The sequence below is a fragment of the Myotis yumanensis genome, unplaced genomic scaffold, assembly GCF_028538775.1.
Source record: "Myotis yumanensis isolate MYYU_CA2020_CCGP unplaced genomic scaffold, mMyoYum1.0.hap1 SCAF_11, whole genome shotgun sequence".
Classification (NCBI taxonomy): Eukaryota; Metazoa; Chordata; class Mammalia; order Chiroptera; family Vespertilionidae; genus Myotis; species Myotis yumanensis.
Genome location: NW_027223762.1, coordinates 59,003,702 through 59,020,820, shown reverse-complemented (window position 1 = coordinate 59,020,820; position 17,119 = coordinate 59,003,702). Strand labels below are relative to the sequence as shown.

General features: G+C 53.3%; 1 protein-coding gene across 1 annotated transcript; it reads left to right on the top strand.

Annotated features, from left to right (window-relative positions):
• Positions 1-10,141: 10,141 nt before the first annotated feature.
• Positions 10,142-14,844, top strand: LOC139019281 (protein Daple-like). Its single transcript, XM_070428334.1, has 4 exons — positions 10,142-10,159; positions 11,203-11,340; positions 13,792-14,202; positions 14,704-14,844. The coding sequence occupies exons 1-4, from the start codon at positions 10,142-10,144 to the stop codon at positions 14,842-14,844; spliced, it is 708 nt and encodes a 235-aa protein (XP_070284435.1).
• Positions 14,845-17,119: the final 2,275 nt, after the last annotated feature.

Genomic DNA, 17,119 nt, shown 5'->3' with positions numbered 1-17,119 from the left:
GTGTGAGTCCCTATGGCCTTTCCAAGGCGTTAGGCCTGCTGAGAGGCCACAGAGCTTCTGTCATTATAGCATTTGCTCTAAAGCCCTGTGCTGTATGTCACTTTGTTCAGATACCACTCAGAGAACTTCATCCCCTAGGACCTAGGGCAGGGGTGGGCAACCCGTCATGCGTGCGAAACATGGCACACCAGTAACTTTTGCTGGCACGCGAAACCCTCTCTTATGATTTTCCATTTACAATTGTGAATCTTTGTTCTCAGTGATGAATTTTGTTAAGTCTCATAATAGGAGTAGCCTGACAGATGAAAGTAGTAGCTCGTGCATATCTCTGAAGGTCACGAAATATAAACCTGATGTAAAATCTGTCATCAGTGATGCAGCAGCAAAAGTCCCACTGATAATATCAAACGGAGTCATAAAATTTTCTGTCAGACTATCAGGGTACATGTATACATTAAAAAATAAATGTATTTTTTATCATCATATACTGTGTTTTTGTTGCTCAAATGAATTTTATTATTTCTTCAAGGTTCTACACATATGTGCACCTTAAGAGGTATCAAGTAGGCATAGCATGTTCTCAAAAAATTAGGGCTGGCACGCAGAAGAATTTTGAGTCAGAGATTTTGCTGATTTTGGCACGCACTCACAAAAAGTTTGCCCACCCCTGATTTAGGGGCTAGGTCACTCGGTCAACATACCTTTCAGTGGTTGTAACTCTCACAGCTGGGCCAGGTGTTGGAGTCATTTCTATGCAGCTGTGTTTTTGGAAGTGAGCAGGGGCATGGAGGCCCTTCATCCTGGGGGAATGAGGGCAGATGCACAGGTGCCAGGACCTGTCCAGAGCGTGCTCCAGTCCGCATCCTCACCCCACCCCCTTTTCTGCACATTCAGGCCCGGGATACAGACCAGAAACACCTTGAGGAGCTGCAGGAAGAGAACTTGGCTCTCAAGGCTGCACAGGGGCAGAGTGTGGAGGTGTCCACCAACCTGCGCTGGGAGCTGGACCAACTGTCAGAGGGTAGGCAGCAGCCGCTGGTGCCGTGGAGCCAACCTGATTGAAGACTATTACACTTTAATAGATACCAAGGGCCTTCTCCAGGAGCAGCTGACTGTTCGGCTTCTCCCTAAGCCAGGGAGCTGAGCCCCTGGCTCTGAAACTCGTGTGTCAGCCCAAATAAATAGGGTTTTATTCAAGGGCCATTTGGAACTGTTTCATTGCAATTCTCTCCAAGAACATGAAGGGCCTGGCAGCCTTGAAGTCAGGACATGAAATGCAAAGGAAATGCTGCCAGATTTCTCAGTTCCCATTCAGCTAGACACAGAAGTTTCCAAATGACAGCACGCTGACACCCAGAGGGTGTCTTAGATCCCTCTGTGGAGCACTGGAAGCTCTGGATGCAGGAGACGTCCCCAGTAATCACTCACCTCCATTATAGTTGTACCCGGGGCATGGTTTCCTCCGTTGATTTCATAATCTGGCAGATGGCTGTAGTCTGCTCTCCATCTTCCTGGGCAGGGGCTGCTCAGTGGCTGCTGTACAGGCCACCCAGGCCTCTTCCTCTCCCTCTGGTGTGTGTCCCCTCCCAGCCCCCAGAGGAAGTGTGGGGTTGGCCAGGGAAGGTGGGTGGGGCGGTTGTGCAGCAGAAGCTTCAGCACCCAGCAAACAACAAGCCAGTTCCTGTGTCCAACAATAGCACGAGTGCACCTGTGAGTGCAGGTCAGGCTTTGCTTAGAGCTCTGCAGAGCCAGGAAGGTCTTTGGCTGGTTTTTCAATTCTGAGCAACATTCCTAAGCGTCATGGAAAGGCTGTTGAAAGCAGCTGGGTAGTCCTCTCTTCAAGGTGTCCCATCTACTCCAAACCTAAAATCAGTTCATTGAATTATGATTCTGTGTGAGAAGTTAGTTTTTTCTGTGGTTTGGTGTCTCCTCACTCTTGGGAATCCAGGCTCTGGGAGTTCAGGTTCCTGGGGAACACCACTGCCCCCTGGTGGACACAGAGGTAGTGCTGGCTGGCAGGGACTGGCTCAGACCAAATGTGCTTGTTAGAGACCAAGGTGGCTGATGGGGCTGGAAAGCCTCCCTGATTCAGATGCTCAGTGTAGCTTATGAGCCCTTTCAGGTCAGTGACTGACTGACTTCTTGATGTTCCCAACTCCTACTGCTTAGCAGGCGGCTCACGAACAAAGTGTGAATGTACTTTTGTGTGGTTGGGGTGGTGGCTTCTTGAAACAGAAAGGCCTGGTTTAAAGTCCTGACTCCTCTACTTGTTAGCCAAGTGACCTCTTCTGCACCTCAGTTTTCTTATCTGCAAAATGGGGGTAATGAAGCTGCCTCACAGGATTGCTATGGGTATCTTGTGAGAGGAGACAGTGAAGCATTGAACTGTGCCTGGCCCACGGGGCGCCAACAAAGGATGGCTGTTCTTATCGTCCTTGTCTTATCCAAAGATACCTTGTCTTATCCTTGTCTTATCTTACTCTGCTTCTTGGGGTGCTCGTGAGCAGCCCTACTAGCAGTACAGTGCGATAAGGCTCCCAGGGTTGAGTGTGTGGCCCTGGAGGGACAGGTGAGGGAACAACCCTGACCCCTCAGACATTCATGGTTTCCTCCTGAACAAGCCCTGGGAATTATCCAAAGTCACGTACCTCCTGGTGGCAGGGAAGGGCCGTGAACTCCCATACTTCTCAGGTCTGTGCTCCCTTTTCTGTTCTGCATTCAAGCTGTTTAAAAGCAACAGAGGAAATCTGCCTTTTTCTGGCTTTACCTTATGTTTTCATCTCTCCTAGAATTTTTAAAGCAATTTGGCTATACTGTCTCATTCTTTTTCTTTTTCTTTCTTAATTTTTGCTTATGAGAATGAACGGAAGAACTCGTCAAGGGAAGGCTGGATCTCACTTGACTGAGAGGGTGGTGCGAGCTGACCCGTGGAGGGCTCTAGAGCAGATGCAATTGGCTGTGGATCTAAGCAGGGTGTTAAGTCAACGTGGCCTTGTGGTGCACATGTCAAGATGTATGATGACAGGCTGAGTCGACTTACGTGCCTCTTAACGTCAGCTATTTCTTCCCAAATGTCCTTTAGGTCTCTCAAAACATGGTCTATCATTTCTATAATGACCTGAAGTTGGGGAGCAGATGTTTCAGGAGGTTTCTTTAACACGTCGATCAGCTGGAGAAGCGCGGTTCTAATGCTGCAGGCTGATTCTGCAGATTGAGTCTGGGCAACTGACAGCATGCCCTGTACTTGGCTAACTGTCTGCTCCATTATCTCAGGATTGAGTGGCACAGATTCTTGAGTAGTTGCTATCTCCATTATTTCCATTGTTTCAGATTCTGATATAATCTCTTTGTGTGGCTGGATCGCTTGAGAACCTTTCCTTGTCTCCACTAACGCAGCATGTGCTATTTCTTGGGATAATTTGGTCTCCTTCTGTCTCCTGGCAGCTCTCGCTCTCGTCACTGGATTGGACATCGTAGGGGCTGGTCTCTAGTAGCCTATCGGCAATTATCTCAAGGGCCCCAATGAGAACTCTTAATGACATTGTGTCCCTGTCTCATTCTTTTTCAATGCAATTGTGAAAGTACAAAATGAAATCTCTGACTGAAGGAATTTACCCAGAGGTGGCAAATACTGGGCATATGTGCCCCATAGCCTCTTCCACCCACAGACATGCGGGTCAATGATCCTGTCCCCTCTAAACCCTCGGCTGAGCCTCCCGGACTCCCACCACTCTGAGGCTGGCACAGAGAACACACTCTCTTTGCCATCTGTTAGTCTCTGCAATCCTTGACTTGATGGTCAGGTTACAACTTTGTAAAAAAGTGGTTCCAGCAGTTCCATCATCTTGAACTTTTGCATTGGCTTCTCTCTACCATCACCTGCTTTCTTCTTAAGCTCTGCTTGCTTCCCTAACAATCCCAGCGGAGCCAGCAGAGGGGCCATAACCGCCAGAGGAACCCTCAGGTGCAGACAGCAACAGCACCCTGGGAAAGAGGGAGGGCACCCAGATGACCATCCCGGCCCCCCAAACCTAGGGCTCAGGGTGATGGCCGACTCAGGGCTGGGGACAGAGAGCAGAAGCTGAGGCCCCTGGAATATGGGCTCTGACTCCACTTTACTCTTCAGCCTCCAGCTGCTTCCTGAAGCTGGACCAGGAGAAGCAGAGTCTCCAGGGCACCATCCAGGGGCTGCGGGATGCCTCCCTGGCCCTGCAGGAGAGCAGCCTCCAGCGCCGGGAGCTGGAGAAGGAGAACCAACAGCTCAGAAAGCAGGTACCTGTGGGTAGTGTCTGGAACATATAGGCATGTAAGTGGCCAGGGGGAGCACCCAGGTGCCGGTGAGCATGCGCAGCTGGGGGACAGGCAGAGACCAGTGCAGCCACCATTATGGTAGGGGGACAGGGGGCCTCCTGGAGAGATGTCAGGAGGCAGCAGGAGGAGTCCCTGCAGCAGTGAAACCGCACACAATGGACCTCTGTGGGCCTCGCTGCCTTCATCTGTGAAATTGGGTTGCAATGCACCCACCTAGTAGGTGTGGTGAGGATGGTGTGAGTTAGTGCAGGCAAAGGGTCCAGCGCGTGGTAAGTGCCTCATGAAAGGAGAGCAGCGCCCTGTTAGAAAGCACCGGGCGGGGCCCAAGTTCGGGCTGAGGTCACACAGTGGCAGGTCGCATAAGCATTGTCCTAACCCCGAGCTCCGCAGCATTTCTGGTTCCGCAGGGGGCGGGGCAGGTACAGGGAGAATCTCACCTGGTGGCCTTGGCACCATCCATCTGGGTCCCTTCCCTTCACTGAGCATCATGAGCTCCAGCTGTTGCCAGTCGCTCAAGGACTCTGGTCCAGACGCCTGGCCGTGTCCTCTGGGAAGGAGGAGGTCCCCGCTGGGTCGCCTTGTGCCTGGCACGAGGGCGCTGTCTGTAGAGACTGTCGTGGGCGCTGAGGCCAGCGGGCTGAGGCCATTGAGGGGAGCACGAAGGGCCACCGTGTTCCTGGTCGCCGGGCACAGGGACCCGTCGTTCAGGGCCACCTTCCAAGGCGGCCTCTGTGTCCGAACCAAGTCCCTCAGTCCAGGGAGGCCTCCGCGCTCCGCTGGTCAGTGTGATGGGCACGGGGACACCTGCTCCACGAGCCTCCCTGGGAGCCATGGCTTTCATGGAGCGCCTGCCTGCAAGCTTGCGCACTGGGTTGACGCAGGTCAGAGGAGCGTGATGATGTTTACCTCATGCCACCTGGTTGCCTAGGACTTGGGCTTCGGAGAGTGCGCAGTGGGAGCATCAGGAAGACCCCTTGGCCTCACACCAGAGGGCAGCGCTGAGAGGTGGCAGAGGCGGTGGGAGCAGATCCCTTCCCGCCAGGCGGGGCCAGTGATAACAGTGAAAATCCCAGAAGGTAGGATGGCAAAGCAAAGCGGTTTGCATTTCTGAATCTCCAACATAGACTATCTATTACTTATGCCACGAATCTACTTAATGCAAAAAAACTCTTTGGAAGGCCCAGCAAAACCCAGTTTCCTCAGGAAGTAGCCATGCCTCCCAGGATGTGAGTCGTCATAGTCCAGCGTCATGTGGGCATTCAAGCCCGGCCTCTACATCTCCTCACAGACACGGAAGGGCCTGGATAACATGGCCCCATCACCACAGGCAATTGGGAGATCTCTCTCTCCTCCAGAAAACGTTCAGAATCAAGCAGTGATGAGACAGATGCCATAGGGCAGGGAATGTGCTTCTCCACGGCTGGATCAGTCAGGATTTCCCCATCAGTTCAGTCACATAATCATCGTTATCAAGAGTCTCCAAGCTCCCAATGGCGCCAAGACACACCGTCATCGCTGCGTCAACCAGGCAGAGCTCTCCTCCCTGCCCAGGAGCAGACACGATAGCCGTGAACAGCACCCAGAGGACACGGAGATGGTCACTTCCGCGAGGACAGGAACCACCTGGCTGGAGCCACGACCAGGACAACAGAAGAGGCAGCAGGAGAGCTGGGAAGGGGCTTCATCTCCAAACGAGCAAGTGTCCAAAGGACAGTGTTTTTATAGGGTCATCCTAGGCTGAGTTGGTCTGGGAACGTTTCATTAAAACTGTACAGAGCAGTTTTATAAGTTGCCACATTTCTTTATAAAATTTTTTAAACATATAGCGATCGTCTAATACAGAACTGAGAAGACTGGTGATGACAGCTTTTACATGGATAGCCTTTCACCCCAGGGCTTCATGCAGAGGAAAGGGTTTTATGCAAAAGGAAGTTCCACAATTCCTAATCGTTTTAGAAATTGAGGAAGGCGCATGTTCTATGTATTGGTTGTATCATGAAAAAAATATTTTAATGCTCTATTATCTATTGTATTGCAAGAACCTGCTTAGGGTGAATCACATTTTGTGTATTAGTGAATCACATTTTGTGTATATAATAGAAAACATTCAAGTTGGTAGTCTAAAATACAGTAGTATTTTGTTAACAAATGAGACAATGTCACATCAATGACCCATTTTACTAACATTTGAGAAAGATTATTGGTGAAGTTTGGGATAAATCATATTGTTTAACTTCATAAAGAATGTAAGTGTAAGTTCTGTGACATGCTCTTTGAGTTTTGCCCTAATTGGTTATCAAGTGTGAATCTTCACTTCCTATTTCATTCTAAAATATTAGAATTTTCTCATTAAATCATGTTTGAATAACTGAAGTCACTCAGGAAGTTAAATATCTCTAAATGCATTTTTTTTAAATTAAAAATTCAGTGCTAGTGTAAATTCTCCTTTTCAGGAAGAACAAAAATGCAAATGCGGAGTCAGATAAAATGATTTTCTGAAAGTATGTTTGTTTGGGAAAAGGTTCACAAAGCCTTCAAGTGCTACCTCTATTACTCAAACTTTAAAAGTTTACAGTTTTTAAAGTCCTCAGGGTATGTGTGCAAGGACACATTTTATTATAGGGATTATGCATGTTGTCTTTCTGTTTGAACATTTGAAAGAGTTAAGTCTTATACACTTTCTAGTTTTAAAAATTTTAAATCCTGTTAAAGCTTTTATGTATCAAGATGTTTTCCTTTCATTGTAGAACTAGTTTATAAAGGATATCTTTGGATCCTGTTTAATAACTATAGCATTTTGTACTGTTACTTTTTAATATATTGAAAACATAAAACAAACAAAGAATAAAACAGAAAACACTGGTGGGTCCCAGAGGGAGGCAGCTATGGAAGACACGCTCCCGTGTGGAGACCATGGATGGGCCGTTTCAGGGCATGGCTGCTGGTGACAGGAGCGCAGTGCTCACTCTCTCCTTTCGGTCGAGGGCATGAGGAAGTAGAGATGGCTGGATGGCATTGCCTTTCTGGACAAACCAGGTCTGCCCAGTAGCGCAGTAGAAGAGACTTCCAGGAGGAGAGACAGGCTCACCAGCCAGGTTCATCCTACAGTTACCAGGACCCCATTCACTTGGCAAGAAGGGCCCTGAGAGGCTAGCGACGGCCGCCCTGACCAGGTCATTCTGGGTCAGAGGGCCTCAGTCCATGTAGCCACCGAGGGTGACACAGCTGCGTCGTGGGCTCTGAGCACACCATGACGGGTGCCCGGATTCCGGATGAGGGAGACGCAAGGGCACTCCTGCTTGCTGACCCCCTGGCAGGACTGGTGCTTTCAGGTGTCCGGGTGTCTGTCCCGACCGGCCCAGGGGTCCTGCCAGCATCATTTGCTGAGGCTGCCCTGGCAATGGCAGGGACATGGGCTGCAGACCAGAGACCTGGGTCCCGCTGGTCACGGCTCTGCTGGAACTTCATCTCTGGGTGAGGCTTGGGACTGCCCCTCCACCTGTGAAGTGGTTTCTCCAGGCTTCTCATGGGACGTCCAAGGTTCAGTGACTCACGCTTCTTGTCCTTTGAGGCTCCGTGCGCCTCACAGCAGAGCAGCTGCCAAGCAGTGTGTCCTCTCCCTGGGGGCCGGGAGGAAGGCCCTCCTCATGCCCCGTCTCTCTGTGCAGCGCTGCTCAGGGAAAGCCACCAGACAGTCTGGGTTTTAGATTCACGTGGGCCTGGCACAGCGAATGTCTCTGTAAATGGCAGCCCGACCTCGGCTGAGATAGAAAGGCTTGACCTTTAGAAAGATGAGAACCTCCAAAGGGGCAGGTCCCCAGGGGTGAGCTGCAGAGGCCTGCCCTGTAGCCTCTGGCCCAGCTCCCGGCAGGGATGAGAGATGACCCCTGACGCTTCTGTCCTTGGGGTCCACTCCGGTCCCTCCTCCACACACACAGGACAGGTGGTGGCTGCCGCCTCCCCACATGACTCCTTAGCCCTGTCTCTCAGGTCCCATCCCCTGCTTCCTCTCCTGATCAGTTCCCTGTAGGACCCCCAGGCAGTCCTGCCACAGCCCTTGGGAGGCCTGTCTTGGCTCTGAGCCCCTGGTGGGAGGGAGGGGCTCCCTGTCCTTCTCAGCCTGCTTGAGGCTTGGCTGCATCATGGGTCCTCCCTAATGTTGGATCAATGGTGTGTCGCAGCCATTAGCTAAAAACAACAGGGGACATGGCCTGACATTGACCTCCCTGGAGCTAGGACAGGCCCAGCCTTGGACACGTCCAGACAACCTGGCCCTCTCGATGATGTCAGAGAAGGAGGGACAAGGGTCAGCCAGGACAGGTGGCCCAGAGTCCCAGGCCCCCCGGTGCCAGCTCGCCTCTCCCACCACCCAGTGTCTCCCAGGCTGTAGGCTCCCTTCGGTCTGTGTAAACCTTAGTTCCCGAAGTGCACGTCCTTCCCTGTAACTCATGACCTTTCTGTGGACCTTAGAGAGGGTGCGCCCCCCACCCTCACTTTGCACTGACATCTAAGAGTTCATTCCTTCAGGCAGGAGTCCTGGTTTTGAGAGGAAGAGGGGCAGCCCTTTGAGGCCTATCGTGGGAACACAAGCGCAGCACAGGGACTGATGGGCAGGCCCCTGGCACCCGCGTGCTCTGGGGAATTGGAGCCTCCCCACAGGAGCCCTCGGCCCAACCCTGATGCTTTGAGGAGGATGGAAACCCATCTCAGCCTGGTGACCTCTCCCTAGGGGAAGGGAGGGCATTCATGGAAGGACAGGAGTGAGGGCTCCAGTTCCATGGCAAAAAGAAGCAGAGAAGATGGGGGTGTCCAGCAGGAGGGGGTGTGTGTGGACAGGGGGCAGTCACATCTTCAGACCAGAAGCAGCCACACCAGATATGCAAAGGTTGGACATAATATTCCTTTCACTGGGACAGACGGGGCGGCAGGGGAGAAGAATTAACAGTAAGATGGGGAGGGGTGAACAAGGCGGGAGGCATGGGCCACAAACCCCAGACTCCATCTGAGAGAGCAGGCCTGGGATCAGCCCACTGCCCTGTGTGCGGCTTTGCTGCATCCTCACTGTGGGCCTCTGGGCAGATCACTGGACTCCCTGGGCCAATGCCCTTTTCTGAATGAGGGTGAGTGACAGCTGTGCAGGGCCTTCCTCCTCAGGGCCGGCTCCGGAGCAGCGCTGCCATCAGGGCAGATGCCTGCTTCCTGCTGAGCCCAGACCTGGTGCTGGGAAGTGGGGCAGCGATAAGGAAGGAGAAGAAAGATATTCTCACTTGTGAGAAAGACTCAGACACGTGGCACCTTGCAGCGCCTTTTGCTGTTGGCCCTGGCTGGTGGGGCTGCCCTGTCCCCAGGTTGGGGCAGGGGGCTGGGTGTGCCCACAGGGTGCTGTGATGGCACAGATATGAGCCCCACTGTGCCTGACCCTCCCCCTCATGGGGAAGAAGCTGCCTGCCTGCTGCTTCCGAGGAGTCTGGAGACTGTGCCCAGACCTGTGAGATAAAGGCAGGGCGGCCTCTCCCACGAGAAGTAGGCAGAGCTGGCACTAGAGCAGTGGCCCTTCTGGGAGTTTGTAAACCTGGCTGTGCCAGGCCGCTCCCAGCCAGGTGAATGGAGCCAGCTCTTGGACCTGCTGCTCACTGGGTCGCTGGTGTCTGAAGGTCCTTCCCTCAGAGGTTCTAGTCTGTGTCCTGCGGTCTGGGGTGTTTAAAAGCTCTGAGAGCCACCTGATCTGGATTGTGGGGCTCCTCTGTTTTAGTTTTAAAGCCGTCATCCCAAACCAGCATCAGGGTCACAAGTCCAAATGCAGGCTCTTGGGCCCCATCCCAGACTGACCATGTCGGAATCTCTGAGGGTGGGAGGGGCCTGGCGCTCTCAGGAGGGGTCAGCTCTTGTTGCACCTGCCACCTGCCAAGTGTGAGCTGAGCACGTCACCCTGACAGAAGCTGGCGCCCATGCCTGCTGCTTGCTGGCCCTGTCAGTAACAGAAATGCACTCGTGGTCACATGTTAGCAGGGAGCTACACTCTCCCCCTCCCAGGTGGTCATGAGTTTGGTGTCAGTGGGAAGGGACAGCACCATGGGCCTCGCATGGGAGTCGCACCTCAGGGCCCACCCTGAGTCTGAATCTGCGTCCATCACAGTGTTCAGGTGTCAGGCACAGAGTGTGAGATGTGCGGGTCCAGGCAGTTCATGTTCAGGGAGTGGGCACTGGTGGGTCCCGCAGAAGAGGTCTGTGATGGGCCGCTGATTGGGCATCATCCAGGCAGGATGGAGGGGGTCTGGCCTGGGCAGCAGTGGGGTGTGGAGGGGGAGCCGCATGGGGAACGAGCACAGGCCTTGGTGGTCAATTTACTTGGAGGGGAGAGGAGGGAGAGAGATGGCAGAGGACCCCTCAGAGCAGGTGGATGAATAGGAATGTCACCAACTGGGGAAAGTCCCGGTAGGACATCCAGTGGTGGCTGCTGGCCCCAGGAATGTGGCCTCACCCTCAGGACAGTAGTGGACATGGCCTAAGACGGAAGTATTGAGAGTGAGCAGTGGAAAGCTGGGAGGGAAGCTGACCGATTGTTGTCCATGGCCTTTTTCTCTACCATGAGCTGGAAGTACACACCATGGGCTGAGAGGTGATGGTCAAGGGTATGGGGAGCTCACTGCACAACTAGGCCTGACCTGGGCAGCGGCTCAGGGACACCACCCCGGAGCCAGGCTTCTCCCTTCCTGCTCTGCAGTCTTAGCAGTGGCTGAAGTACTACCCCAAGAAGTGGGACGGAAGGTTTTCCCTTGAGAAAAGGTCTGATAAAGTGTTCCGTGGAGATGACAGGTTTTGGGTTTGCTTTAAAATACAGTTCACTCCCTTAAACGGACTTTGGCATGGGCTGGGTCTTTGGCTCTGCAGATTGAAGACTTTCGAGTCCAGATGGAAAGAGAAAAGCAGACCAACCAGGATCTGGAGACCCTCAGTGAGGAGCTGATGGAGGAGAGAGAACAGCTGCTCTGTGACATAGAGACCCTGAAGGCTGAGAGAGCCCAGGAGGTAGGCCCTCCAGTGCCCATGCCTTCTCTGGCTCCCCTGCCTGCAAGACGGAGAGTCCAGGGTCACAGCCACGTTTGGGAATCCAGCAGTGAATCCTGGGTTACCAGTTTCCTCATCAGTTGCAGTCAGACCAGCAATTACAGCCACTGAAAGGGGGCGGGGGCAGGGACAGTTATTGCCCCCAGGGACACTGGCAATCTTGTTTTTGATTGTCATGACTTGGGGAGGAGAGGGGAGGTGCTCCTGGCTGTGCTGGGGAAAGGCCAGGATGCTGAAAATGTCCTGCTGCACATGGGACAGCCTGCAGGACAAAGAAACATCCCACTTGAAATGTCCAGCATCACTGAGAACCCTGGCAAACCTCCAGGGTTGATCCACCTCACAGTAAAACAAGTCCCAGGGTAGGCCTCCCAGTGCTGGGTCAGGGGCTCAGGGACGCTACCGAGGTCCCAGGCTTCTCCCTTCCTGTTCTGCAGTAAATCAGAAGAAGCCTTAATCAATAAGCCAAATTTGTTTGGAGTCCTATTCATTTTTGCTAGACCTAGCGGGCCCAGAGGAATTCTTGCTTCTCAAATTCTGGAGCCCAATATGGTGGAAGTCTTTTCAATTTATATGTTTTTCAGCTCTTTGATTTCCAAATTTGGAATGAGACTTCAGGACCTTCTGAGAAAAAGTCCTGTTTTCTGGGACAGGGCCGTGAGACCATATCTCAAGGCCTGGCCAGGTGCCAGCGCTGACAACTCTGTCTGGGGCAGAGTTTATGTCCTCTCTGGAGTGGGGAGTAGTCTTATTTCCCTATTATTTAAGCAAGCAAATGTTTACAGAATAGCAGGGTTAAAGTTTTAAACAGCAGTTTTTACCCAAGATGGAGGTTACTATTCTTCATAAAGTGTTCCCTGGGGCTCACAGGTTTCGGGTTTGCTTTAAAACACAGTTCACTTCCTGAAACGGACTTTTGCATGGGCTGGGTCTTTGGCTCTGCAGATTGAAGACTTTCGAGTCCAGATGGAAAGAGAAAAGCAGACCAACCAGGATCTGGAGACTCTCTGTGAGGAGCTGATGGAGGAGAGAGAACAGCTGCTCTGTGACATAGAGACCCTGAAGGCTGAGAGAGCCCAGGAGGTAGGCCCTCCAGCACCATGCCTCCCCTGGCACCTCTGCCTGCAAGAGGGAGAGTCCAGGATCATAGGATGTCCTGGGAATCCAGCAGTGATTCCCGGGTTACCAGTTTCCTTGTCAGCTGCAGTCAGACCAGCAATTCCAGCCACAGCAGGGCCGGGGGGGGGGGGGGGGGGTGAGGGGGCGCAGATATTGCCCCCAGGGACACTGGCAATCTTGTTTTTGATTGTCATGACTTGGGGGAGGAGAGGGGAGGTGCTCCTGGCTGTGGTGGGAGAGGCCAGGATGCTGCTAAATGTCCTGCAGCACATGGGACAGACCGCAGGACAAAGATCCCCCTTCAAATGTCCAGCTTCACACTCAGAGCCCTGGAGAACCTCCAGGGTTAATCCACCCCCACATTACAGCAAGCCCTAGGGTAGGCAGCCCAGTGCTGGGGCAGTGGCTCAGGGACACCACCCAGAAACCAGGCTTCTCCCTTCCTGCTCTGCCAGTCTTGGCCGTGGCTGTTGTACCTCGCCAAGAAGTGGGCAGGAAGATTGTGGAGTGTGAAGAGACAGAGGGAAGGCCTCCTGGGATCCTCTGTGTACATCTCATTGGCCACACCTGACACATGACTAAGCCTAGCTGCAAGGGAGGCTGGGTATCAGGTACTTGAGTTCTTCAGCCTCTATAGAGCAAAAAAGGGGGCTTGGGGTGGTGCTGTGTATACATGAGAGGCATGCATCCACCCTCCCCTGATACAGCTTCCAGTCTAGCAGGTTGAGTGATAGGTGACAAGCCAGGTGACTTGAGACGTGTGCTATTGAGGGAATATACGTGGGTCCAGGGAGAGTCTTATTAGGTGCAGGACATTTAGAATCGTGGTGCAGGGCTTCCCTGTGGTGCAGTCAATCACACTGAGCCCTGGAGGATGAGAAGGAGCCAGAGAAGCTGGAGGCTGGGGGTAGAGGCAGGTGAGCATTCACAGCAGAGGGAAGATCATGTGCAATGCCTGCAGGGGAGAGTGGTGTGAGGATTGGCCACGGGGGTGGGCAGTCAGCTCTCGGGCCACTGTGGACCAGGGTAAAAAGCAAAAGGAAATCACTTTAATTGTTTTAAGAGAAGATGCGGTTTCTGTTTCTAAGTCATCTGGCTTCTGTGAAAGTGTTTAGACTTGAACTGTCTGGGTGGGGATCTCCATGCCCTTCACCTTGTGTCCATATCAGGCCTTTGGGAAATGTTAGGACGTCCTTTGGGTCCATGATGAGATGAACATTCCAGGCCTACACTTTGGGCCTCCAGTTTGGACCGAAATCACGCCTGTGTCCTTTCCATTGTGTTTTCCTGCAGATCGAGGATCTTGAACAAGTGGTGCTTTCACTACGGGAGAGTTCACAGGCCAGCAGTGAGGCCTGCTTTCAGGACATCGAGAATGAGAACAAAGTCCCCCGACAGACAGTGATGGAGACCAGCAGCAGAGTCAGCAAGCTGGAGTGGGAGCGGCAGCAGCTGCACCAGGATCTGGAGCAGGTGAAGGAGCAGGCGGCAAGGGCGCAGGAGCTGGAGCAGGAGCTGCATCGGCTGCAGGAGGAGAATGAGAAGCTGGCCATGGAGGTCAGCGCCCTGACGACGGCCCCCGAAAGGGTCCACACCCTGGAGCAGGAAAGCCAGGACCTGTTGCTGGAGAACCAGAGGCTGCAGACATCTCTGGATACCCTGCAGCCTGAGGGTCTGGAGCAGGACAAGCAGCTGGACACCAGGGTAATTCTGGCCTCAGAATGAGTTAGGACGGATTCCTCCCCGGTCAACTCTCTGGTGGTTTGAATGCAGTTGGATGGGTGTTGTGAAAATATCAGTTAATTGGGTTGGTATTGCTGTTCAGGTTCTCTACGTCCTTACTGATTTTCCATGCACTTTTCAAAGTGGTCAGAGAGGGTACCCAAGGAGGTTATCCAGAGAAAGGGCATAAATTGCTCAAGAAAAGTCACATGTGTAGACAGGGGCCCAGGACTAAGCTTAGGCCCATGTGACAGTCTGTTTCTGCTGTGGGCCTTCCCAGAGCAGTTCCTTGAGTGCAGGTAGAACTGTCCTCAGCACGGCTGGGTTTTGCCAGTCCTGAGGGTCCTGCTATTTTTGTGTCAAAACTTGACCTTCTCTTGGCCCCTCACTGTGTGGGAGGATGTGGGGATCCAGGGATCCGGAGTTTGTGGTCCCCCTGGGCCTGAACCTGGTGAGGCATCATCCCCTTCTCCCTCCTGGAAGGTGGAAAATTCCACTCTGAGCCCCCAGAGCGCCTCGCTCACTGCGCTCATAGAGAAGAACACGCAGCTCCAGCACCAGCAGCTGGCGGCAGCCCACGAGGCCCTGCAGAGGGGAACACGCATGCCTGGGCGCACTCCATGAGCACCTGTCTGGGGAATACGAGGCCCTCATGGATGAATATAGCCGCCAGAAGACACTGCTGCGACGGACCCTGGAGCTGGAGAGCAAGGTGCTCAGTGACAGGTGTGTGCCTGCGGCTGCGGGTGACTAACGGGGCTCCCCGGGCTCCTGTCCCCCCTTCACTCTGGCTTCTCATGTTTTCTCTGGTCCCACTGCTTCACAGTGAAGAGAAGTAAATCCACCATCTCACTCAGCGATGTGGAGTTGGTGGAGCTGGAGACTGAGGGGCAGGAGGGTCCCCCAGGGGAGAAGGGTGTGCCCACTAATCCCGGCTCAGGGAAACCAGGTGTCAGCATTGTTGTCCCAGCTCCCCTGGGCATTCCTACCCCCTCTTCCTTTTCTCTCCAAACCAAGGACAAGGAGGGGAAGTCACCACAGCTGCCGATTTTCCGGGGCATGCCTTACCGAGGTCCCCAGGTCTTTTCCCTGTCCATGTCTCAAAGTCTGGGCTTCTGAATTTCTTTTTTTACTTTTAATTTTGGAAACTTTTGAATATATGGACACGTACGGAATATATAGTGAAAACCCTGTGTTCCCCTCACCTGTAGCAGCATTACCAATACTCGGCCATTCTCATGTCACCTTTACCGCTGACTCTTCATACACCTTTTTTTAAAAAAAAGTAAAATTGATGTACCTTAAATGCATAAATCTTAACTTTGGGCTTTTGCCAAATCAGGGCTTTGTGTGCATGTAGTCAGCCAACTTCGGCTGAGCTGCTGCCTGGCAGATCCCTGATTGGAATGGCCCCGGGGGGTACAGCGGGACCCAGAGCCTGGGGGAAGTGAGATGTACAGAGGACTCCAAGGTGGGGGGCGGGGGGTGGGGGGAGAGATGCAATAAAGAGAGGCTCTCCCACACTTGGAGCAGCACAAGAGGGAGCTGTCCACCTTCTGTGCTTGTGAGTTGTCCCTGCTGAGGTCTTCCCTTGCCTCTGTCTCAGCAGATGCCAGGCAAAGGCTGGGGCTTCCCTGGGAACAGCTGAGGTGCAGGGATTTGGCATCACAGGGACCAGGGAGGGCACTGAGCCTGCAGAGCCTGTGGAGGGCGCCTGCTGCTGCATGAACTTGGGGGCACACTCACCCAGTGCTTCCTGTGGACTCTCTGCAGAGCCTTCCACCCCTTTCTCCACCCAGATTCCCATTCTTCGGGGGTGCCGAGATGTCTGCTCCTATAAGACTATCATTCCTTTCCACCAGAATGAGTATCTTCTGCCTCGTGGCATCTCCCTCGCTGCCTCCCCCGCACCCATCCTGTGTTCACGACACGCTTAGTGAGCACCCACTGGGCACATGGTGCTGTCTAACGTGGTGGGAATGCACCCAGCTGACTACTGATGGGAGCCTCCTGTGGTGCCCACCCCGCACCAGGCGCTGCGGGCCTTACCCTCAATGCCCTATGATAACCGTGTGGATATATTCTTATGTCTGTTCACATGGGAAGGTTTGTGCAGGTGGCATTTGACTGCTCTGAGGGAGGAGTTAATTGTTCTGCCTATGACTCCTTGCTTGGTGGACCGACTGTGTGATTCAGTGGTTTTTGCTGGTTGGACAGATAGCTGGAGGCCCTTGGTGTGTCTGCAGCATGGCTGCAAGTTGGAGGTGGAGGTGCCTGGAACACAGGCCGGGGGCTCTGTATTCATTTCACCTGACCCTTGACTGGGACACTCGCTCCTTCGTTCCCCTGGCGCACATGTACTGGGTGTCCAGCCTCGTACCCAGGATTCAGTGGGGAGTAAGACTCTCAGTTTCTGCCCTGCAGGAGGGTCGTTACTAATGGTTGTGATATGCTTGATCCTGTGCTTTTCCAAGACACAACAGGGAAGCAGGAGGTGGGGACCCTAATGGTCCGTGGCCCTGTTTGTCAAACCTGGATGAGAAAGATCGCCGCCCTGAGAGCCCCCACCCCCACCTTCCACGTCCCACGTCCTGTCCTGGCAGTCTCCACCCATGGCTAAAGGCCACACAAAGGAATGTTTGTCTTCAAACAGCCGACCGAGCAGGTGTCTGAGTTTGAGTACCCACAAGTCTTGGCTCCAGGCAGATGGTACAAGTACAGCTGACATGGGGTCAGGGGGTGGGAGTGGGCGGGCAGGTATGCAGGGCTGAGGTCAGGGGCTGAAACCATGGAACCTGGGTGGTCTCTGTCAGCCTGTCTCTGGGTGTGGACACCTCAGGAAGGGGGTTGGAAAGGCATTTGCCTGCCTGGGGAAGATTGAAAGGTGATGACTCAGTCT